The sequence below is a fragment of the Orcinus orca genome, chromosome 8 (assembly GCF_937001465.1).
Source record: "Orcinus orca chromosome 8, mOrcOrc1.1, whole genome shotgun sequence".
Taxonomy (NCBI): domain Eukaryota; kingdom Metazoa; phylum Chordata; class Mammalia; order Artiodactyla; family Delphinidae; genus Orcinus; species Orcinus orca.
The window spans coordinates 107,123,477-107,149,724 of NC_064566.1; the positions used below are offsets into that span (position 1 = coordinate 107,123,477).

Consider the following 26,248-nt stretch of genomic DNA (forward strand, 5'->3'; position numbering starts at 1 on the left):
TCACTGCCCGACAGCTCTCTCTTGAACTCACACAACAGATTGTCAACCTAGCAGCTCAAATTAACACGCTACAAGAACAAATAAATTCTCTAGCAGGAGTGGTTTTACAAAATAGAAGAGCTCTTGACCTCTTAACAGCTAATCAAGGAGGGACCTGTGCAATGTTAAAGGAGGATTGCTGTTTTTTTGTCAACCAATCGGGCAAGGTCCAGACTGATCTTCGAGCCATTACTGAAAGAGCTAATGGAGTTTACAAGGAAGGAGTCTCGGGGGATTTGACTGGTGGGACTTCAAGACTAATATCTGGTTCTGGTTCTCTTGGCTAACCCCTTCCCTAGGCCCTATAGTGGCTTTCCTACTTCTACTAATCTTCGGGCCATGTATTTTTAACCTCCTTGTTAAGTTTGTCTCTTCCAGAATACAACAAATAAACCTCCAAATGGCGATGCAACAAGAATACCGGCTAGACAACCCTTGTACAACCCTTGAACAAGCTGCTATCACTTTCCATGGGGCCCGCACTCCTCCCTATATACACCCTGACAGAGACCAGGCAACAAGAACCCAGGGCCCCACGAGGCCCTGGCTCAGGAGGCAGCCAGAGAGAGTTCGTTGCCCCTTCTTTTCACAAAGCGGTTCCCGAATGCCTGAGAGGGAATTAGGCAGTTAGGTAGACATGAACAGTGTATCCAATAGGGCCAAGGAATGGGATTGGCCCTATAAATAAAGAGAGGGGGAATGCAGTGCTTCAAGGACAAAGGACAACCCTGCCTGAAAAAGTTTCAGCGTTCCACCCCCTAGTGGACTCTTTTTTTTTTTTTTTTTTTGCGGTACGCGGGCCTCTCACTGCTGTGCCCTCTCCCGTTGCGGAGCACAGGCTCCGGACGCGCAGGCTCAGCGGCCATGGCTCACGGGCCCAGCCGCTCCCTGGCCTGTGGGATCTTCCCGGACCGGGGCACGAACCCGCGTCCCCTGCGCGGACTCTCAACCACTGCGCCACCAGGGAAGCCCCCTACCGGACTCTTACTCGCCTACCTCACCATGTTGTGACGGTTACGAAATTCCTGAGCCCACCTAGGCAACGCCCACCTAGGCAAAGGGACCTGTCCCAAATAAGGAAAGGCATCTGGCCTGTCCCTCTCCCACCCTATAGAAGGAAGGTATATGTGCCTCGACCAATCAGTAAACGAAATTTGCACCTCAGACCACGCCTTTGTTTTCTGGCTATAAAAACTGATCAATAGCACACGTTTCGGCTCAACTCTCCCAGACTACTAGGAAGTCAGCCCGCTGTTCTGGCAGCGACCCTTCCCTCTAATAAATTCAACCTTCTTTACATTTTGCCTTGTGTCTGGCAATTCTTTTCCAACCCACATTCGGACCAGAGCAAGAGGGAAGCCCCAAACTGCAGCACCACACACATAAATTCATGAGCGTAAGATGGTAAAGTCGCTCACACAATTCGTCCAAACTGAACAGCATGGTGAAGGCGAGTCAGCCCAACTCTTGACGTACATCCCCTTTATAAAGCTAATGAGTTTTCCAGCACAAGTCATAGGTTTTCCACAAGGACAGGATGGGTCAGGAATTGCGGAACACCTTCCAGATCACAGATCACCACCCTCTGGAGACCCAGGCTGGTGGGAGCCTCACTATTAGGTAAAAATCTGATAGAAAGAAACCTCGGCAGTAAGACTACCTGGTCCCCGGCATGGTGGACAGTTTTTAGAGAAGGATGGACTAGGAGAGATGGTAGGGAAAAGGGGAAAAAAAGCACTTTAGGGATGAAACTGGAAGTGCCCCCAACCGCCTAATGCAGATCAAACTTGACTGCCTTTGAAACTGAGCAGGACCCTGCGGGGCTCTGCGGCACAAAAGCCTTCCTGTGTCCCCCATTTCCTGATTACAGGAAATAGGCTTCATTCAGCCTCCTTGACCTTCCCTGAGTTCCAATGGACAGGTTCAGGTTCAAACAGATGCTAATTAGGAAAGGGAGGGGATGCAGAGACAAGGAAGGAACAGTCAAGAAATAATACTGCAGCCTTGGGGCAGGTCCTGGTTCTCCCTCAGGGGATGCACATCACAATGTCTTGGAGCTGTTTTGCAGATACTGAAACCCCCACCAGGTGGAAGAAGTTAACTGTCTGCTGCCCACAAGCACATAGACCCCAGACCAGTTGGAACCAGAAAGTTTATGATGCTGACTCCCACTTACCTCCCCACCAACCAGTCAGAAGAATGTCCACCAGCTGATCACTCCCTCTTTGAACCATCACCATAAAACTCCTCACTACCACCTCCAGGTCAGGACACACAGTTTTGAGGGCATTAGCCCACTGTGGTCCCCTTTGACTGGCAAAGCAATAAAGCCATTCTTTTCTCCTTCACCCAAAACTCCGTCTCCGAGACTTAATTTGGTGTCAGGGTACAAAGGTCGGATTTGGCTTCACCTTCCCCAAACAGCTTCACTCACACACCAAACTCCCCCTTTATCCCCCAGACAATGCTTCCCAGATCTGGAGGCTACTCTCGGCAGACCCCTACAGCCCTCTGCTTTATTTTCCTCTGGCTTCTGTAAGATAGGTGCAAGACTGACAGATAAGCATGTAATCATTCAATAGGTACCTTCTGGTCACAAGGCATTGCGCTAGGTGCCAGAGAACATCACAAACGTTTAAGCCGGGTACCTGTACTCTTATGTGCAGGGAGGGGAGAGGTATCTCCTCTGGCTGGGATGGAGCACACCATCTCAGGGAAAAGTTAGTGAACCAGTGAGTGAATACATTAAGACAAACCAGGTGTTTGGTCCCGGAGCAGCGAGAGAGCTGGGCGAGCACAGAGGCTGGGTGTGGCCACCCTTGTATCCTCGGTGCCTCCACCTTGGTCAGCCTGCTCCACAGCCCCTGTGGTCACCTGGATGAATGCTGTGCACCCGATGTACTGGCGTGTGTCTGTCTCGGCCTGATTCTAGCTGATTTAGACATGGAAGCCCCTCAGCAACCCACCCAGAGCTCCCTAGTCAACTTCCAGGGTCTTCCCCGACCCATGATGGAGAACCAGGACCCCAGGCATCCCCTTCCCTGTCTCGTTTCTATGAGAAAGAGGCTATCTCAGGTGGCGTGGCACCATCCACACCATATAGCAATGTCAGGTTTATGAGTCCTTCCCCTGCTCCGCTCTGGGCTCAGAGCAGGGACCATGCTCTGTTCAACTCATTTACCTGCAGCTTGTCCATCACATGGTGAATTTAACCAGAACTACTTTGTCTGTAAGTGATAGAAACCCAATTTAAAATAGCTTGAGCAAGAAAAGATGATTTATAGGAACTTTGGTTCCTTTTAGAGATGTAGAGGTTTTTAGAAAGAGATGTAAACGGCTGTGGAAAAGCAACACCAAGAACTGCAGGTGCTCACAGCTGGCCCTGAGGTCCTTTCAATCCACCATCAAGGGGGCTCGTCCAGGAGGTAGGGAGGAAACAAACTTCTCTGATGCTCCTTCAACATCTGTCCAGATGAAGGAGCTCCATGTCTAAATTAAAGTGCATTATCTCCAGAGGTGGCTGCAGTACGTGAGCATGGAGCCAGGCTGCTTATTTTCCATTGAAGCCTACGATTTTGTTCAGAAGCAAAAGTCACTGTGGACCCACTGCTGAGGCCAATTAGATCTACAGTACTTGTAAAGTTGGTCTCAATTTTATCAGTGTCCAACTGATTTCAATGGCATAATCTGACATCGCAATAGCAAACAGATTTACAACAGAAGGCAGGCAGCTCTGGGTGCCTTTCCAATTCTGATTTTACTTTTGAGTTAGCTGGGCTTTTCACTTGCTGTGATACATGTTAATATCCCCTTTTACATTATAATCTAAAAAGCATTTGGAATAGATAATTCCATTCTCCCTTCCTCCACAAGGGTACATATTATTACTAACTCCTTCCTGGTTGATTGTGTGAAATTGAGACAGAGGTTTAGTGATCTGCCAGATTTACATAGATAATGAGTAGATCAGACATGCATTGTTCCTGGTTAAAGCCAGACATAAGAACATCACATTTCCAAGCCCTCTTACTCGCAACTGTCTTTGCATTTTCTAGTGACTTTAGAATAAACACCAAATTCTGTAAAGGGCTCTGTGTGACCTGGCTCCTGACTCCCCGACCCCAGCCCATGGTCTCTCCTGCTTTCTACACATTCAAGACACGGTTCTTTCAGGTGTACAGAAAAGTGATTCAGTTATACATACATATATATATATTTTTTTTTTTTTTTTCTTTTCAGATTCTTTTCCCTCATAGGTTTTACAAACTATTGAGTATCCTGTGCCATACAGTAGGTCCTTGTTGGTTATCTATTTTATATATAGTAGTGTGTATATGTTAATCCCAAACTCCTAATTTATCCTTCCCCAGCCCTCGCCCCTCCTACGGCTTTCCCCTTTGGTCAGTATTGTAAATCAACTATACTTCAATTTTTAAAAATTGAAAAAAAAAAAAAAAGAATTACTTTGTCATAGGGGAAAATGCAAGTTCTCTGAATAAGCAATTAATTTGGGTAAAATGCAACTGAAATATTTCTGATCTTTCTCTGTCATGTGAAAATAAACTTAAAATGATTTTTCCTCTAATAAAACAAAGATTGACTTAGGAATAAAAAGATGCAGTTCTTTTTTTTCTTGAAGAAGCACACACCCCCTCACCTCAGGTCATTTGCACATGCTGCCTCCCCTCACCTGGAAGGTTTCCACGTAATCTGGCCCCAGTGCATGACCATATCCCCATCCCTGTCCCTACTTAATTCCTGTTCATCTTTTTTTCTTTTTCCTGCTGCACCACATGGCTTGTGGGGTCTTAGTTTCCTGACCAGGGATCAAAGTTGGGCCCCCAGCAGTGGAAGCACAGGTCCTACCTCTGGACCGCCAGAGAAGTCCCTCCTGTTCATCTACTATGTCAGTTAAAGCATCACTGTCTCAGGAAAGACTTACGCTTGTCTAGCTCATACTGCCCGGCCACCCATCCTTACAGCAGTTACCACACTCAGAAATTACATATTCTTGGTGATCCGAATAATGACTATCTCCCTGACTAGACTCTAAGCTCCATAAGGGCAAGAATCCTGTCTGTTTTACACACCAGGGTTGCTATAGAGGCAAGCAAATATTCTTGACGCATCAAAGGAATGAATGAATTCATGCAAAAGAGAGAAATATCAACACCATCTTACAACAAACATCAGGCAGCATTTCCAATTCCAACTTTACATTTGAGTTAGTTGCGCTTTTCACTTGGTATAGGACATGTTAATATCCATTCTTATTTTTAGTATCTGAAAAGCCGAGGGAAGAAGCTAAGTTTCCTTCAGGGCAGCCCTAATTTCTAGCTGCCCCATTTCTGATATACACGGTTGATCAACTCTGTGTAAGGAATGTGAGTAGCATTAAGTACAGTCGCACATCAAGAATAACAGTTCAAGGGCTTCCCTGGTGGCGCAGTGGTCGAGAGTCCGCCTGCCGATGCAGGGGACACGGGTTCGTGCCCCAGTCCGGGAAGATCCCACATGCCGCGGAGCGGCTGGGCCCGTGAGCCATGGCCGCTGAGCCTGCGCGTCCGGAGCCTGTGCTCCGCAATGGGAGAGGCCACAACAGTGAGAGGCCCACGTACCGCGCAAAAAAAAAAAAAGAAAAAGAAAAAGAATAACAGCTCAAGACATCATGACTGCTTGCGCTAAGGTAAGTTATTTCGCCTGGACCCTCAGAGAGAGACCCCTGGGGGATTATTTTCTGTTTCTTAGTGAAGCCTTCTTCCCAGGGAGGAAGAGACTACCAAGGCACATGAGCCCACATTCCTAGTGTCCCAGGGTTTGATTCCCCACTTTGGAGCCAGGGTCAGGGTCATCAGCTCCATCAGCTCCACAGGGACGCTGGCTGCCTGCATCCCTCTGCCAGGATGGCTCGCTCTGCCCTCCCCCTGCTCACACAAAAGAACTTCAGCCTCCCAAAGAAGAGATTCTCAGAAATTTATGACTCAATCAACTCACCCAAAAGGAGCATAAATGGGATTAGTTTTAATATTGTTAAGTTGCAAAAATACAGGCATATGTGCATGCCAAAGCGAAAATGTACGCAAGCAAAAGAGGAAAACATATGGGCACCCATATGGTGAAAAGCGCATTGCTAGACCTTCACACACTTCTCATTTACAACAAGAACCAAAGTTAGTGAACATAAATTTGCTTTGCAAAAATATGAGAGGAACAGCTTGTTTGCCCATAACTGTTCCACTGAACAAGATATGGATAACCTTGATTTCTCATCTCAGACACCTCTTTCTCACACTCTGGGGATTAATTAGGCTCTAAACACAACTTCAGATTAGAAACAAGGATCCTGGCTGCCTCGCAGGGAGACAAAGAAGTAGGAGCAGGAGTGGGTGAGGCAGCGGGTCAACTAATAGGCAATTCCTGTTAGTGGCCGGAACTCGCACCTGGGATGGCTTAGAAGAGAAATGAGGTTGGTAGGTCTCAGTGGGTTTATTTTAATTGAAGCAGAGTAACAACAGAGACCTGCCGCAGACAATGGCAGGGAAGTGTTTTTCATTTGGAGGTTTTTTTCTTAGCACGGTACTGAGTGGTGGCGAGAAACTGTCCAGACACAGGAAGGTAGGTGTGGAATTAGAGAGGAGAATGTAAGCACATGGGCACCCTTGGGTGCCCCAGATAACAAGCAGAATTTGATAAAATATATCACCTTATATTGTACCTGTTCCACCCTCAAGGGATGGGAGCCATCTTTGTACAGCGGACAGAACTCGAGACTTGAAAAACAGGGATGAGGGTCCTTTCACAGTAACCTTAGTTACTGTGAGTCATTCGCCATTAACTTTTTCAAGTCTGTTTCTTTGCCTGGGAAATAGGTAGAGTATTTCTTCTTGGATCTACTTAGAAAGTTGCTATAAAGTCACTTGAAACGATGCGTGTGAAAATATTTCATAAACAGTACATTTTTATGTAAGCATGTTATTAGTGGAAACCTAGAGGTTAATTTTATTTATGATTCCTAGTTTGAACTTTTTATTTTGAAATAATTATTGATTCCCGAGAAGTTGCAAAAATAGTAGAGAGGGGTCCCGTGTACTCATCCCCAGCTCCCCCAGTGGCCGGCATCTTATGTAACTAAAGCACATTCTCAAAACCAGGTAACTGATAAGGGCACGGAGCAATTAACCCCATGATGGGGATTAGATCCCACCAGTTTTTGCATGTACTCATTTTTTTTTTTTTTTTTTTTTTCCCAGTACGTGGGGCTCTCACTGTTGTGGTTTCTCCCGTTGCGGGAGCACAGGGTCCGGACGCACAGGCTCAGAGGCCATGGCTCACGGGCCCAGCCGCGGAGCATGTGGGATCTTCCCGGACCGGGGCACGAACCCGTGTCCCCTGCATCGGCAGGTGGACTCCCAACCACTGCGCCACCAGGGAAGCCCCATGTACTCATCTTTTATGTCTTTGTGTAGAATTCGAACACTTCATCACACATTATCAATTCATCTAACTACCACAATAATCAGGACATGGAGCCAGTCTTTCACTGCAAAGCAACTGCTTCGTGCAGCCCCTTTCCCTCCCCGCCCCAACTGCTGGCAATCACTGATATGCTGTGCATCTTTGCAATTTTCCCATTTGGGGAATGTTATAAAAGTGGAATCATACAGTATCCCCACCCTTTGAGACTGACTCTTTGCGTTTGTATAATGCCCTAAGGCCCACCCAGGATGTCGAGTGCCCCAACAGATCACTTCTTTTTATTTCTGAAATGCATTTCAAGGTGTAGATGTGACATAGTTTGTCTAACAAGTCACCCCTTGGACTGTTTCCAAGTTTGTCTATTACAAATAAAACTGCTATGCCATTCTGAATTTTTAGACGTACCAGAGAGGTACTGAATCACTAATGAATGACCCAAGACGTTGAGGAACAAGAGACAAAGACAGAGATAGGAATGAGCATAATGATGGGCATAATAATACATAAAAAGAAAAGCACAATTATAAATATTAGCACTTTCCTTTCAGGGCTGCTGGGACATTAAATTAGTTAAAACATGTAAAGTGTATAACGGGTCTTGACACGCAATAAGCATGATGCTAACATAATGAGTTCTCAGGCTGACTATAAGCTACAAGGATTCTGAGAAGTAATTTAATTAAAACATGGCACAACAGCAATTTAGAAAACCGCTGGGCAACTCATATGTGTGTCCAGTGCAATTACAATCCTTCCATTCATTTTTTCTTTTGGTCCTTGTAATATCTGAGGAAGTTGGCATGAATAGCCCCAGTTTGCAGTCCAGGAGACTGGGGATCCTGGAGATGACATGATATTTCTAAAGTCACTCAGATTGTCAAGGCTCAGGCCAGATTTCAATCCCAGGTCATAAGGGCCTGAAGTCTAGTTCCATCTAGAAGCTGACCCTGCCAGCCATGAGGAACCGACACCTTCACGTGAGGGAGAGTTAGCGCTTCTGCCAGCCATGAGGAACCGACACCTTCATATGAGGGAGAGTTAGCACTTCCTTTATGTGTAATGTTAAGGACCTGGCAATTTCTTTTAAGACTTTCCTCTTAAGAATTTCTAGCACGAAAAATAAGAGCTGCGGTAGAAACATTCTGGGACCAGTACCTCTCCTAACCTCAATACCTAGCACAGTGAGCAGGAGAGAAAGACCTGCTCAGCTAGGTCAGAACCAAGGATGATGATTTTGCTGGAGTTATCCCTCTTCTCTTCTATGGAATTCACTGGTCTAGCAACCTCATACGTCTAGAACAAAGCTGCCCACACTCCCCCCAGCATATGCGCCACTTACCACTTATTCCTGAAAGCTCATGGCCTTTCCTCAGAGAAGGCTCTCCCCCATACTACGTTCTCACTTAGGACGCATCCCCTTGGTTACATGGATTGTTGCTCACGACAAATTAGAAGTAGATAGAAGAAACACGCGTAAAAGGCACACGCGTTCTTTAGGAAGCATTGACAATCCTCCGATTTGAGAGAAGGAAGAAAAGATAGAGGAACTATAAAAAACTGAAACAAGAATTTGAGCAGTATTTCAGGGCCATGTTCTTTGTTATCCAGACCTCAAACAGTGAGACACAAACAATTGGTATGCACGATGTTGATATTACATTTTAAAAATGAGGCCAAATGCCATCCACTCTGCTCAAGGCAACAGAGATGAGCGTAATCCATTTTTAACCTGCTTCCATTAAAGATGACTCAAGTCAATGCATAAAGGAATCAGCTTTGGTTACCTGGAAAATTCACTTCTGTGAAATAACTCATTCTCTTGCTCCCTGAGGTATTACTGTATAGGAGTCGATTGTAGCAGCAACTCACTCACAGGTGAGTAGCTGTCGTCTTAAAATCTCCATGGAGAGGAAACAGGAAAGAAGACTTTATTATTCTCCCCAAACATCTGGTCTTTCCAAATATGTCATTGGAAATGGGGCCAGGTGTGCAAGCATTGTAGTGGATTATTACGGTGCCTTAAGAAGGAAAGAAGACCCTCCTTCCAACCCAACGGCCTGGGCTGTGTCCTACGCTACTCCCTCTTCCAACATGGTTTTCACATTATTCATACTTTTGCATTCAACGAATGCTGACCCAGAGCTGCTTCTCCTGTCCTTCAGGAAGGGAAGAGAAAATCATTCTCGGAACCCACCTGTGTCACAGTGTATCCCAAACACACTGGCTCCTTGCCAGTCCACTTTGGCTGCCTGTGTGGGGACTGCCCACTTTTCCCTGGCCTGGGGTTCCATCATGATCCTAGTTTCTAAGCTGTGGGTCAGTCAGAGCAGATCCTACGTGTGAAGTCTACTAAACAAGAGCCGTATTCTCCAGCAAATCCATATGAATATATATATACACACTTTAAAAAGCCCATCATCTGCTGCTGAAAATAAATTAGATACAACTTTTATATCTAAAGCTAAAGAACAGATACTTGGTCAAATGCAAACCACCCCCCCCGAATGTGTGTGTACTTAGCACTTTGCTTTGAGATGTTCCCAGTGTTACTAATCATGATCCTGTAAAAACCTACAGCTTTCCTCAGAAGTGAGGCAGATGTGCTGTGGGGATGCCTTCCTAGTTTCTGGGAATCCTGGTGCACCTGTCAGTATTGCAAAGGGAACTGGGGGTCAGAGGACTCCAGCTGCACATCTAGTCTGGACAGAAACACCAGGAGTCTTTATATCCACAACTGGAGTCACGGTGATTTTTTTGTTCAAACCTTTCACCCTGCTTTCATAAGAAGGACTTGCTTGGGGTTTGCTTGTTTGTTTTCTTTTTTTTTTTTTTTTTTTTTTTGCGGTACGCGGGCCTCTCACTGTTGTGGCCTCTCCCGTTGCGGAGCACAGGCTCCAGACGCGCAGGCTCAGCGGCCATGGCTCACGGGCCCAGCCGCTCTGCGGCATGTGGGATCTTCCCGGACCGGGGCACGAACCCGTGTCCCCTGCATCGGCAGGCGGACTCTCAACCACTGCGCCACCAGGGAAGCCCTTCTTTTCTTTTTTAAATTGAAGTGTAGTTGATTTACAATGTTGTTTGTTTTTAAGAGGAAATAAAAACCTAAAGATACCTAAAAAACCAAGTTACTTCAAGGGGGCTCCAAGGAAAGTGGCAAGGATGGGACTACTGACATCATGGAAATCGGAAAATGCCCTCAGGGCTCCCTTCCCTGCCTACCCTCAGCTCCAATCAGTTTTTAACATTTTACCATGACCTAAAATGCTTCCTTTTTCAACTACCATTTCAGCCATAGATCGTATTCCTGTTTTGTTTTGTTTTTTCTTTAGAGCTGCATTTTTTCCTTCATTATGTCTATGTACTTTTTGTATTTCAGAGATTCCTCATTATTTCTAATCCACAAATGATTACTATTTTCTAGTGTGATCATGGATTTATGAGTTCATTTGTCTTTACCTTTTTCTGTAATTTATAGAAATTGTCATGTGCTTAGTCTGTCATTTTAAACCATAACCACTATTCTTAATCTTTAATAATCTGCCCATTAAAATATTCTTTTTCTAAGTGGAAGCTTGTTTATTCACTCCTGCTATACAGATCCCCAAATTTAAACAATAGTTTTCAAACGTTGCATTAACATTATCAGAACACAGCTGTCTAGGGGGCTATGTTCTCTGATGTAATTTTGTTGGAATTTCAAAGGAAATGTCATTACAACTTCTATTTCTTACTCTTGCTTGCTGAACTAAACAGTCAATTGTTTTAAAAATGCTATTTGTTGTTCAAGTTATATTGGCTGCTCTTCTAAACCTTTGAAAGCAACTTCCCAAAGTCGCCCCAACTCCAAGTGAGAAGGTGTGTCCTTCTAAAAATAAATATTAGTGGTCACCCTGCAGGTACAAATTTTAAACGTGCAAATCCTCCAGGTTCTAGTGCTTTTCAAACTCGGGAAATGATGCTTTGAGTTTAAATGTTTAAATGTCACTGAGAGGCGGGGAAGAAAGACAAAAGGGGAAATCAGAGACGGCAAAGTGAAGGCCAGAGCGATGAAAACACAAACGGGAACTTGAAAGCTGAACACAGGCTGGGAGACTTAAAGAGGAGAGAGGAATGTCAATTTGGGATTTTTTTTGAGGCTGCATTGCAACTATTATGTTATATAAAAGATTAGGAATATGTCTGAATCTTTCTTATTTTAAGAGGGAACCCTTACCATGGAACCATTATGAAGAATTGCTTTAAAACAGTTCCACAAAGTCAAAGCACCTTCCAAAAGATTCCTAGGCTGAGAAAACTGTGTGTTTAGGATCACATAAATGCACTGAAATTAGTCTGATGGTTAGACATATTTCTGTGTATAATGTAAATCAAAATTCCCCCTGACTTTAAGCAAAATTTCCACAGATGGAGCTTGTATCTTTGGGAACACAAGCTACAGCTGTGTTTATATTAAAGTTGAGCTTTGTGATATCTCTTATACCTCTTTTAATATTATTGTTAATATTACTTTATAATATTGACATTTTGGATTTCAAACCTGAGGTCTTTACACAAAGGATGTCTGGTGGATTTATTATTAACAAGGCAGGGGCTGAAATATGTATTCTCAACGTACATAGGGAACATGAGATAGTGAAAGTTTGAATAACGCTCCTAGTAGCACATCCAGTCTTTCATTTGGTGAATGCTTCTCACATAATTAATGTTCCAAATTAGGGGCACATTTTCAGGTCATTATTTCCTATATCTCTGTAGGTACAGTTTTCAAATTTTATTGAGATTTAATTCAAAGACAACAAAATGCACCCATTTTTAGTGTAGCATTGATTAGTTTTCACTAATTTAAGCACCAATATAACGACCACGGTGCTCAAGATTTCCATCACCCCAAAAAGTCCCTTGTACCCTTTGTAGTCAATTATCCAAAAACCCCAACCCTATGTAACTACTGACCTGATTTTAGTCACTCTAGATTAGTTTTCGCCTGTTGTAGAATTTCATATAAATGAAATCATAAAGTACCTGTTTTTTTTTTTTCCGCTTCTCTTATTTAGCAGAATGCTTTCGAGATTCATCCATTTTGTTACATGTATCAGTGGTTTGTTCTTTTTAATTTCTGAGAAACCATCTGTTGCTTAAATTTACCACAATTTAACTATTTATCTGTTGAGGGTTTTGGTTTATTTATAGTTTGAGGCTATCATAAATGAAGCTGCTATGAACATTTGTGTACAATGTATATCTGTGGACATATGTTTTCATTTATCTTCGGTAAATTCCTAGAAGTGGAATTGCTGGGTCATATGCTGAGTGTATGTTTAACTTTATTAACAAAGTGTTAAACTGTTTTCCATAGTACTTATAGCAATACTTTTGCCCCTTTCCTGTTTGTCCATTTCTATTCCCCTCTAACCTTAAAAGACCCTAATTATAGGAATGAGATCACTAGGCAATTTAAACTAACTCCTGACCTATGCTCTCCTGAATGCACACCATGCCTAGTCTAACCTGTTGGTTCTTTTCCTAGATAAAAAGAAGTAAGACTAGCTCTTTACCCCAATAGCCCCCCCAAGCAACCCTGAAGGCAGATGACATCTGAGGAGAGAGTCAGCCAGTATGCATGCAACGGAGAATGATGCAGAACCCAACCTCCTGCCTAAATGATTCACTGAGATTCTTCCCCCCTTTTTCCCTTTAAAAACTGTCCTGGCTGAGCAGAATCTTCAGAGTTGGTCTTTGGACATGAGTCCACCATCTCCCTAGATTGCTGGCTTTCATGATTAAAGCACCTTTCCTTTCTACCGACACTTGCCTCTCAAATTATTAGCTTTTGAGTGGCAAGCTACTGAAACTAAGTTCAGTGACAATACCATTTTGTGGTCCCACAGTTAATGTATAAGAGTTTCAGTTGCTTCACATCCTCATCAACACTTGATATTGTCAGTCTTTTAAATTTTTGTCATTCTAGTAGTTGTGTAGTGGAATCTGATTACAGTTTAATTTTCATTTCTATGATAGATATGTTGAGCATATTTTCATGTTCTTATTCCATTCATATATATTTTTTTGTGAATTGTCTGTTTCAGTGTTTGGTTCATTTCAAGGTAGGTGGTTAGAATTATGTTGTAAGAATTCTTCATACAGCACAGATGTAAATTCTTTGTCAGGTATATGGATGGCAAATGTTTGCTCCCAATCTGTGGCTTGTCTTTTCATTTACTATTAATGGTATTTTCAATATTGATGAGGCCAGTTATGAGTTGAATTTCATCCTCCACCCCGACGCCCCCAAAAGATACCTTGAAGTTCTAACCCCAGTGCTTCAGAATGTGACCTTATTTGGACATAGGGTCTTTATAGAGGTAATTAAGGTAATATGAGGTCATAAATGTGGGCTCCAATCCAATGTGTTTGCTACCCTTATAACAAGGGAACATTTGACACAGAGAGATGCACACAGGAAGAAGGCCATGTGACAATGAAGGCAGGGATTGGGGTGATGTACCCACAAGCCAGGAAACACCAGCAGAAGCTAGGGGAGAGGCCTGGAACAGAGTTTCCCTCACTGGTCTCAAAAGGAACCAATCCTGGGCTTCCCTGGTGGCGCAGTGGTTGAGAGTCTGCCTGCTAATGCGGGGGACACGGGTTCGAGCTCTGGTCTGGGAGGATCCCACATGCCGCGGAGCGACTGGGCCCGTGAGCCACAACTACTGAGCCTGCGCGTCTGGAGCCTGTGCTCCGCAGCAAGAGAGGCCCGCGCACCGCGATGAAGAGTGGCCCCCGCTTGCCACAACTAGAGAAAGCCCTCGCACAGAAACGAAGACGCAACACAGCAAAAATAAATAATAAATAAATTAATAAACTCCTACCCCCAACATCTTCTTAAAAAAAAAAAAAAGGAACCAATCCTGCCTACACCTTGATCATGGGCACCTAGCAACCAGAGCAATAAGAAAATACATTTCTGTTGTTTAAGCCATGAGGTCTGTAGTACTTTGTTATGGCAATCACAGGAAAATAATACAAAAGCAAAGTTATCATTTTTCTCTTATGCTTAGAGCTTTAGTGAACTAGCAAGTCCTTGTCTAGCTCAACATTACTAAGATTTATTCCTAGTTTTCCTCTAGATTTATATTATTTTATATATCACACACAGGCATACTCCACACATTTTCCTTTTCACTGGGTTTCATGTTTATATTTTCTAATGCCTGAGAAAGCACTTGTTTCTTGTATAATTTATAGAATTAATCAGTTTCTGTTAACAGGGTAAATACATCAGGTGGCTCTTTGCCCATCTCTCAAGTTCAACTTAGAGTAAGTTTTATTTCCAAAGGGATAAGGTCCACTGTCCTTTTGGTTCCCTTCCTATTAAGTTGGAGATTATCATAACTAATGTTTAATACCAATCACTGAGCGCCCAGCACAGGCACTTGACCATTTCCAGCATCCTTCTTCCACTCTGGGTAAGTGTCCTGAAAGCACTGAGAAGGAGATCCTTTTTCTCCTGGATGCACAAAATAACACCAACATTTTCAGTGCACAGTCTAGCTTTCTAGCCCTCTACTTCAAGAAAGGACAGACAACCCACTGACCCATGCATCCCCACCTTGAGACATTAGTATCTTTGTTGGAAGTTATTCTTATGGCATCTCTGTCCTTCATAGTTGGGAAAACACAAGTCTTCTAAGGTCATAAAAAGGACAGAGAAAATAACTCAGTAAATGTTCTCTACAAACCCTTCTTTAGAACGGAATACCCGGTGACTGATGCATGTAATCTATTTGTTCTTCCATCACTATGTTACAAATACAGCATTGCTTTCTGAGTCTTGAACTTTTGCTGTGCATTAGAAGCAAGTCTTCAATATACCAACTCTGAAAACTTCCTCCAAGTAAATGACTTACCCTTGACTGACAGGTGTCTCCATGTCACCGTTGGTTCAGGTCTGCCGATAGCAAGACACAGCAGGGTCACACTACTCCCCTCATTCACGGTGACGTCTGAGGAGATATTCATGATCTGGGGAGGAACTGTAAGGAGACAGAGGGGAAAAGAAATATATGAGAACGATTCTTGGCACAAAAGGAGGTGTTAGCCTATAAATATTCATACAGCATGTTTTTAAAAATAAATATTATTCTCAATAATAAATTTTAGAGTTTTATGCTTGATTCGCCAAAGATGTGACCATTAACACAGCATGTATAGGGCACTCATGGAAGCAGCTCTACATAATGTCTGGATGTACCAGGATGCAGGTGTGTGTGTGGGGTGCTGGGGAAACAGTAACTGAAGAGACAGGCATTACTGATGGTTGATGGAAAAGCAGAACCAAAGGGAAAATACAAAGTTTTCTAAGAGTTCCTATCGGACCCGTGTGTTCATTCCTCTTAGTGGAACCCCTGGCTTATGCAGGAACCACACACGTAATCCCCAGCTCAGCCTTTGTTTCCAACGACTCATTCACAAAGCCTCAACCGCACTGGATTAGTTACCATTTCCTGAGCACTCCAGACTATTGAATTCTTTGACCTCACACAGGTTGTGCGGTCCGGGAATTATTTTCTTTCACATTTCTCTTCCTGGAAATCACATTTCTTTTCCTGGAAATTCTTGCTCCTTCCTTAAAATGTATCCTTTACAACTCGGTTAAATTTTCACTGACTCTCCCACTCAGCATTAATTGCTTTCTCCCCTAGACTCCACCAGCGATAGTAGCCCCGGCTACTACTGTTACGCTAAGATCACATTATACAATTTATTTGTAATGGTATCATGTCCGAGTAGTTAGGAGCAGAGCTCTGGAGCCCAGCTCCTCACCTGCTGAGTGATCTGGGCAAGGTGAATTGTCTTCATCTCTTCAGGCTTTGTTTTCCTCACCTGTGAAACAGATGATAGCAGTAGCTAAACTCATGTTATGAGGTTTCAATTAAACCATGGCTGACCAGGGCACCTGGTAGAAAGGAAGCAATCACTGGTAGCTGCTAAGATGACAGTGGTGACAAGGATGACAACAGCAATGATGTCATCTTTCAGAACAGACTGTTGTCCTCTCATGGGCCAGGTCCACGTCCATTTACCTGTCAGCATCACAAAGGCTGACGTGACCCCTGGTCTTGCTGTCTACCTTGTCCTACCTCCAGGCCTGATTTTTAATTCAATTTGAAGCTGGGCATCAGAAAATACCTAGATTCCTTCTCTAATCTTACTTCTCATCGCCCTCAACCTAGTTGGGTTTCTCTCCAATTTCCACATGGTCAACTGCAACAACCTCCCACCTGGACCATCCCACCTGGTCTCTTTCCAATTTTGGATCCTCCAACCTGCCCCCTCCACGTGACCAGAGTGATCTTTTCAAGCAATAATCTCATCAAACTGTTAGCCCCGCTACTTGCTCCCTTAGCTCACCGTGCCCCCCAGGCTTCGCACAAGCCTATTTTCCCTGACCTGAGCCCTCTGCGTCTAACCCCAACCCAGCGACAAGCCTCTTCCTGGCAGCGTCCTCACTAAGGCCGCTCACTGAACACTCTGGACCCAGCTCCCCTGGGAACACGGCAGAGGCACAGGCCCTTCCAAAACTTTGCTTTTCTTCTTCTTCTTTTCATTTCCTACCTGAAAAGACACGGCTCATCTTTCAAGGGACATCAAAGGTCACCTCCCCTTTGCAGTTTTCCCTAACCTCTCCCCAAATCCTGTAAAGAGAATCTCCCACCTCCCCACCTGGGGAGGGGACTGAATGTGTTGTACTTACAGCTGATTATTTTATGCCTGTCTCTTTACCTAGAGAGTGAGCTGCTGGAGGAAAAGGATGGAATGACACCCACCTCTCTTTTCCTCAGTGTCTGGCACAAGGCTGACAAGGGTACCTGCTTAATTCCTCTTTGAAAGAAAGATCCAAAGAACAGATTGAACACATCCCAAAACTAAGGAGGGCAAAACTTTTAACGGAGGATTTCTGATACCTAAAACTTTCTTCTCAATTTTCTTTCAGATTCTCAAAACAAAAGGAAGGGTGGACAACAGAGAGAGGAGGCTCCAAGCTTATAGTTATGCTGATTTATTCCAACTGCCAGTTTAATTATGAATTGTTAATTACCAAACAGGTAGAGTGCTAGTGGATTCCAAACTACCCTGAGTCAGTGGCAGAGGAGAATTGGGACTGATGCTTGATTCAGACAACTCTGCAGTCTGGAGTTTTATGCTGCTGAGATCTTAGAGGAAAGTCTTTTCAAGGAGAAGCCGTAAGTAACATGGAGAACACTTGCGATCTTAAGGGAATCCACATGAGCAAATAAATAAAAATTACCTGGCTTATAAATCTGCCCATTTTGGATTATTTCTGCATTAGGAATTGGCCTGAAATTTCTTTGCACATATTTTACCGAAATACACAGTGGGAAAAAATAGTGTACTTTCTAACTACACTGCATTCTCTTGAGAAAACTGTACTACTCGTTTTTCAGTATTTTCCAGCTTGTTAAAAAATTGTTCTGGGCTTAGAAATGTCAATACTTTTTCTCACTTTTTTATAAAGCAACAACTTCAGTGAACCTCCCAGAATATTCTCAGAATAATGTCTGCTTTAGCCAGATGTGTTAGGCCATCTGAAGCTCTCTTTCTCTAGACCCAAGACTCTCTCTGTTTGTAAGGTGGACAGAGCTGCGGTGGGAGGGTTGCGGGCATAGCTGGTCAGTGGAGGAGAATTTAGGACATTGCAGCTTTGACGCCCAGGGACAGATTGCTCAATACGGCTCCCGATTCAGGGCTATCAGTTCCATGTATGTTATGTCTCATCGGATAGTTTAAGAGGTCCTGGATTAGGAGATATTTGTAAAATTCTATAGATATTTGAGGGACATCCTCATTCCCCAGGTGATTTACCCCCATTAGGAGGGAGTTTCCTGGAGGGGGATAGTGAAGGTTGATGCAAACGTTTCACCAAGCCTCAGGCAGTGAACCCCTCCATCTTCTGCAGGCCCACACTGTCCTCTGTCACTTTCCCCAAGGAGGAAAGGTAAGGACAGTGTCAAAGGTGAGGGTCGCCAGTAAGACAGGAAACACAGAGAGTGACGTGGGAGAAAGGAAAGTTCTTTCTGTTCTCAATTATGACATCATTATTAGTGTGTAATAGGTAATAATATGTATTACTTATTAACATATGACTTGATGACTTTCAACTTCCTTACACATGCATTATCTCATGGATTCTTCACAAATTATGAGATAAACAGAACAAATATTCTCACTATTAAAAATGAAGAAACTGAGGCATGGGGAGGGTTAAGTAAACTGCCGAAAGTCACGTGGTCAGTAAAGGGCAGAATTCTTTCCATTATATTATATCGCCTCTTTGTTTAACCTCCCATCAATGCCCTAAACACGATATTTGTATTTGCATTTTCTGTCTCCTCTGCTTCGAAGGTCCTCCCTCCTGCATCTTCCCTCACGGCGGTGCCACTGGTCAGCCGGCTTCCCCAGCGCAGCGCCTGCCGCTGAGTGTGGGGCGGCGCAGTCATCCTGGTTTCTCCCGCGCTGAGCTTGCCAAGGGGGGTACTCAACACTTGTAATTCATTTAAATCTGATTTGAATTTGGCAATAGCATCATGATCCTCCCCTTGTTTCTGTGATAACCTTTGAACAAAGGAGCACTTGGAAATAAATTTAAATGCTTCTACGTATTTTGACAAGAGAGCTTTGTTCAATTTTCAGACACATATCTGTGGCAAATGAGTCTATCTATCTATCTATCTATCATCTATCTACCTATTATCTATCTACCTACCTATCATCTATCTATCGCTAGTGTTTATGAATATACAGATAAACATGAAACATGTATAACAATCTTACCAGAAATGCTGAAATTACTTAAAGAAAATGGCAGGACCCACAAGAGTCTAATTAAAGGATTACAAATAGCACAGTGTGTTCCCAGTCGCATCTACAGACACTGGGGACCCTCCCCTGCAGGTCACGCATGCATCTGGTTATCTTCTCATTGACAGTGGTGGGCTATAATGTGTCCTAACATGGCTGGGCAGATTGATCACTGCACAACTACAAGGACTTCAGATTGTGGTCATTTTATTTTATTTTTTTTTAAGTATATTTTATTTTATTTATTTATTTATTTTATTTTTGGCTGTGTCGGGTCTTAGCTGTGACATGCGGGATCTTCGTTGTGGCATGTGGGCTCTTTCGTTGTGGCACACAGGCTTCTTTCTAGTTGTGCTGTGTGGGCTTCTTTCTAGTTGTGGTGCGCTGGCTCCAGAGTGTGGGCTCAGTAGTTACGGCACACGGGCTTAGTCGTCCCGTGGCATGTGGGATCTTAGTTCCCTGACCAGGGATCGAAACCGCGTCCCCTGCATTGGAAAGCAGATTCTTTACCACTGGACCACTAGGGAAGTCCCAGAGTGTAGTCATTTTAGATGGATGGATGGATAGGTAGATTGATCGACTGATCGATCGATAGATAGATATAGACATATAGATACACATCTATACCTATACAGATATAGATATAGACATAGATAAAATATTGTCTCTCCATACACATACAGAGAGACAGACAAACACAGTTTTATCAGATTGCAATCAGTGTCTTGAGGAAGGAAGGTCTCTTTGGGCTCGGGGTTGCCATGAGGTATTTACACGTTCTCTTGACCCTCAGCATGGCCGAGGGCTCTTAAACATACCAGTGTGTCTTACCCATGGCCCTTCCTCTCCAATCTCGCTGCCACTGGCTTAGTTGAGAAGCTCATCGTCTCTTCCTCGGAATATTACAAGTCTCCTCATTTCTCTACCCACCACCATTTCATAACTCAGACCCCATATGCCCCCCACAGTTACATCTTAAATATTTTGCTTCTGCCTAACACCCTCAACCTTTGCCCCTGGCTGAGACTGTGAAGCCCAAACTTCTGCACAGGATCTACAAAACCATTCCCAGCCTGGCCATAGCCTCAGTGCCAGCCCCTCCTCTGACAAGGAGTCCCACATCTCTCTCTGGGGCTACATCGTTCTCTCTTGCCCATGCCTTTACACATCGTATTCCTTCTGCTGCAGAAACACTCCCACTAGTGTGCCCTATGAGCTGCTCACCCTTCAATACTCAACTTGAATAAGACCTCGTTTATGACGCCTTCACTCTTCCTTCTTCCACTCCCAAGGAATTCTTGTTTATGTCTTCATCATACCATTTATCTTTAAAATTGAGCTATTCCATGGACGGGATCTGCTATATTTACCCCTTTTTTAAAAAACCTTTTAATTTATTTACTTTTGGGCTGCATTGGGTTTTCGTTGCTGCACGTGGGCTTTCTCTAGTTGCGGTGAGCGGGGGCCACTCTTCATTGCGGTACTTGGGCTTCTCCTTGCAGTGGCTTCTCTTGTGGAGCACGGGCTCTAGGCGCATGGGCTTCAGCAGTTGTGGCATGCAGGCTCAGTAATTGTTGCTCACGGGCTCCAGAGCGCAGGCTCAGTAGTTGTGGTGCACGGCTTTAGTTGCTCCGCAGCATGTGGGATCTTCCCGGACCAGGGCTCAAACCCATGTCCCTTGTGTTGGCAGGCAGATTCTTAACTACTGTGCCACCAGGGAAGTCCTGCTCTATTTATCCTTGTATTCCTATTATATAACACCAAGCCTGACATGAAGTAGCATCCTTCCCCCCAAATGTAGTGCATTTATGTGGAAGTTTTTAAAGTGTGTGTGTTGCAATCTGGCAAGTGTTCGCCACTCTAGACATTTGACATTTGCCCTTTCCTCTCCCTGAAATACTCTCCACCTTATTCCTTTCGTATTTGTTTCCTTCTGGGTTCAGTTTTAATATTATTTCCTCAGAGAAGTCTTCGTTGATGACCCCGGTCCTCTCCCACCCATCAAATTCATGTCCTCTTCTTACAGTCTCTTCTCAACCTTTAAATTGTCTTCAAGAATTCTTATATACTTTTGTGCTTTTATATACACTTGTATGATTATTTGTTTAAAGTGTCTCTGGCACTGGACTATAAGCTTTAAAAACCACTATACTCCCAGTGTACTGAACTATGCTTGGCACATAGGTGTTTAATAAAAATGTATTATATGAATAAGTGCCTATTATCAAGACTGTGTATACACGTTATTGTATACTTGTGAGAGAGCAAGCCTGAGACAGGAGAATCTTTTCTAAAGGAGAAATGTTTCTTTGTGCAAAGGTAATTGGGGACTGAACTCTGGACATACCAGCACCACCCTACACAAAGCTGATGTGACAAAGTTGAAACAGTGTACGAGAGGCCATGCACCACAGCTTAGGTTCTAGAGTCCAGTAGACTTGTGTAACCCTGGGCAACGCTGGCTTAGCCCCTCTGAGCTCTGGTTCTTCATTTGTAGAATGAAGATGACAGAATTTATCTCTCTAAGTTGTTATAAGAATTAAGTGTAAATGTGTATAGCATGCTAGTACAGTGCCTGGAAATAAGTACTTAATAAATGGTATCTGTTATTGTTCATGTTTATATATGATTGTTAATATACATGCCATTTAAAATCTGATAAATGGCTAATCTGTGCCTGACTGCTCATTTTCTAAATCTCAATTCCTTCCATTTTAAGTCAGCACTCATAAATGACGTTTGCCTTGGATAGCTGGGACAATTCCAGAGTAAAAAGTAAATATTTGATAACTAATTGTTAATTTCTGCCTCTTAATCTGAGCTATCAAACCCAAGTGAATGCGTAGGGCAAATCGCACATGTTTATATAAAGAAATTACCTGGCTCTTCCTTACCTATTTTCTTTTAGGGGCCTCTGTTTCTGTTTCTAGAAAGAACAGGGTAAAAACTTCAGCACCATGCCCTCTTATTTCAAGGGCAGTAATTCCACCCATTGCAACTATACCCTGTCTCTGTCCAGGCACAGTGTTTGACAGTCACGTTTTAAGTGTTTTATTTAAGACTGAATGGCACAGCTAAAACAAACAGAAAAGAGAATCTTATAATTTGAAGTCATAGAGGCTAAAGTCTGAATACCATTTTTTTTCCAACTACTTTCTGTGTGATTAAGCCCTTTAAGCGTAAGCTTCCTCTACCATAAAATGGGCATAAAAATATTTGCCACAAAGGGATGTGAGATTAGAGATAATGATTTTAAAGAGATTTAAATAGTTATTATTGTTGTTTTCACATTATTATTATTATCACTATTATCCCCAGAGAATAACAATATGTTAAGAGACCATGAGAAAACTAATATAAATATGAGCTGCTTTCTACTACATTTTTAAACACTCAAGGCTTGTTTATTAAAAAAATACAGTAACGGGCTTCCCTGGTGGCGCAGTGGTTGAGAATCTGCCTGCTAATGCAGGGGACACGGGTTCGAGCCCTGGTCTGGGAGGATCCCACATGCCGTGGAGCAACTAGGCCCGTGAGCCACAACTACTGAGTCCGCGCATCTGGAGCCTGTGCTCCGCAACAAGAGAGGCCGCGACAGTGAGAGGCCCGCGCACCGCGATGAAGAGTGGCCCCCGCTCGCCGCAACTAGAGAAAGCCCTCGCACAGCAACGAAGACCCAACACAGCAAAAATAAAGTAATTAATTAATAAACTCCTACCCCCAACATCTTCTTTAAAAAAAAAAATACAGTAAAGACTTTTTAAAGACTCATTGTTTTATTCTAGGATTACCTTTTGTTTTGTGTTTTAACAAGGAAGCTTATTTCATAAACTAGAGTTAAGACTAATTGGGGAATGACAGTACGCATGCTAGGCTTGGTCGTGCCGTATTTTCCATACTAAGTATTATTTTATGGTGCAAAAAGCATGACACCAAATATCAGGAGTCACAGGTTCCAATCTTGGTTTCTCCACAGCTGTGTGATCTTTTGTAAATCAGTTAAGCCCTCGGGCTTTGGGGCGTGTGTGTTGTGTTTGTATGTGTATGTGTTGTGTGTGTATGTGTACTGGTGTGAGTGTGTATGTGTGTGTGGTGGTGATGGTGTCTGATTGTTTATTTGGTTAGTTTTGAGTGAAGAAGTTAGATTGTGAATTTTCAGGTCCCTTCTGGTCTAAATTCTGTGAGTTAATGATCTTCTAGCCACAGTGAAAGTTCAAGGGGGCTACTCCTGGGAACAAAGTGCTACCACCACCAGGAGCAACAACAAAATAGCTAGTGGTTATTTACTTGAGGCTGGTATTAAGTGCTCTATATACATTATTTCCTTTAATCCTTAACACAACCCTAGTAAATATTCCCTGTTAAAAAATCAGCATAAGGGTAGACGTCTACATCAGTTAAATAGAATTAAGTGTCCAGAAATATATCCATACTTTTATGACCAATTAATTTTCAACAGGATGCAAAAACAATGCAATGAAGAAAGAAAAGTCTTTTCAACAAATGGTGCTGGGGTAACTGTACATCCACAGGAAAAAGAATAAAGTTGAACCCCTACGTCACATCATATAAAAAAATTAACTCAAAATGCATCACATACCTAAATGTAAGAACTAAATCTTAGAAGAAGACAAAGGTGTGACTCTTTGTGATCTTGGATCAGGCAATGATTTCTTAGACATGACACCAAAAGCACAAGCAACAAAAGAAAAGAAATAGATAAGCTGTACAGCATTGAAATTTTAACAACTTTTAATTCTGTGCAATTTGAAGCAAAGTTTGTGCTTCAAATGTCCCTATTGAGAAAGAAAAAATCCCCACAGAACGGGAGAACATTTTTACAAATGATATATCTGATAAGGAACTAAATCTAAAATATATGAAAACGCATGCAACTCAACAAAAAAATACAAATAACCCAATTAAAATGTGGACAAAGGGATCTGAATAGACATTTATCCAATGAAGATACAGAAATAGCCAGTATGTACATGAAAAGATGTTTAGCATCATTATTCATTAAGAAAATGCAAATCAAAACACAATGAGTTTCCGCTTCACATCCACTAGAATGGCTATAATCAAAAAGACAGATAATAACAAGAGTTAGTGAGGACGTGGAGAAATTGGAACCCTCACGCATTGCTAGTGGAATTGTAAAATGGTGCAGCCACCTTAAAAGACAGTCTGGCAGATCCTCAGAAGATTAAAGATAGAGGTATCATGTGACTCACCAATTCAACTCCTAGGTACATACTCAGGAGGAATGAAAACATGTCCACACAACAACTTTTACACAAATGCTCATGACAGCATTTTTCATGGTAGACAAAGATCGGACACAACCCGAACAGTCATCAACAGCCGCATGGATAAGCAAAATGTAGCGCATGCATACAATGGAATACAATTCACCTCTAAAAAGAAACGAAGTACTGATGCTTTAACATGGGTGAGCCTTGAAAACATTAAGTGGAAGAAACTAAACACAAAAGGCGACATATTACGTGGTTTCTACTTATATGAAATGTTCAAAAGGGGCAAATCCATAGAGACAGAAAGTATATTAGTTGCCAGAGGCTGGGGAGAGGGGCAAATAGGGAGTGACCGTAATGGGCCTGGGTTTCTTTTGGTGTGATGAAGATCCTCCAGAAGTGGACAGCAGTGATCGTTCTACAACCTTGTGCATATATAAAAGCGACTGGATTGTACACTTTAAAAGGATGAATTTTCTGGTGAGTGAATTACAACCCTATAAAGATGTTGTTAAACAAACAAACAAACAAGGTTTGTCAGCTCCTGAGAGGTAGAACCAGATGTTCTTGCACTAAGGAGAGAAGGCAACCTCCCACCACATAGGGTTCTCAGAAAATATCTTCCTCATTTATTGACGGTTCCATGCATCTGCTTAACTCTCCATTTCTCATTGCTTGCCTACTGTTTCCCTTCCCTTTTCAAGACAACTAGCCGTGCCCAGCCATGTCAGTCTCTCTGCAATGCTCAAAGCGCCCTGTACTCGCTCATCATTCCACACTTTTATCTATGCTGTGTCCTCTGCTCATGTGCCTTCTTCTTCCCCCCTCCTCTGTCTTTTCTACTCCTACTCATGCTGGAAAACTGAAATTGAGATATAATAGCCTCCCTCCATCACCTCTCCCCATCCTAGAGGTGAGTATGGGGAGGTGCTTCAGGGCTCCCTGTGCATAACGATGTACTTTATTCATTCTAAAACATTAGCTGAGTGCCTAACGTGTCCTAGGATTACTTTGGTGGTAGAAGAGTGGACAGACAAGTCCCTGCCTCATGTTAACTGTGGAGCTTAGTGTCTAGAGGAGACACATGTGACACTGACACATTATCATTGACACATGAATCAACGTGTGATGAAGCTGTGGGTGTGCAAGAGACCAGGGGAGCCCATGATGGGGGTCTGTCCTGGCCGGTGGGTCTGGGTGAGGGATTTGTTCTGAGCAGAGCTGGGCAGAGGGATCAGCATATGCAAAGGCTTTGCAGAGACAGGAAGCAGGGTGAGCTTGGGGGACTGTGGCTGAAGTGAAAAGAGTAAAACCATACAAGCTGAGGCTGGATAGGCAGGGGGAAGAACTCATAGGCTCTTGGAGAAATGCTAAGATTTTTATCTTTTTTATAAGAGAAATAGGGGGACATTAAAATGTGTGATGATGATGATGACGATGGTGATGATGATGATGGTGATAATGATGGTGATGGTGATGGTGAGGATGGTGGTGATGATGATGGTGATGATGGTGATGGTGAGGATGGTGATGATGATGGTGATGGTGATGGTGAGGATGGTGGTGATGATGATGGTGATGATGGTGATGGTGATGGT

The 26,248-nt window shown here is 43.2% G+C and overlaps 1 protein-coding gene across 2 annotated transcripts in view; it reads right to left on the reverse strand.

Moving 5' to 3' along the window:
- Positions 1-26,248, reverse strand: part of LOC101270320 (opioid-binding protein/cell adhesion molecule) — a 1,084,701-nt gene that overhangs the window by 97,657 nt on the left and 960,796 nt on the right. For both annotated transcript variants that reach the window (XM_049714323.1, XM_012536988.3), the window contains exon 4: positions 15,423-15,548. In XM_049714323.1, the coding sequence (XP_049570280.1) occupies positions 15,423-15,548 (126 nt within the window). The remainder of the gene's footprint in view (positions 1-15,422; positions 15,549-26,248) is intronic.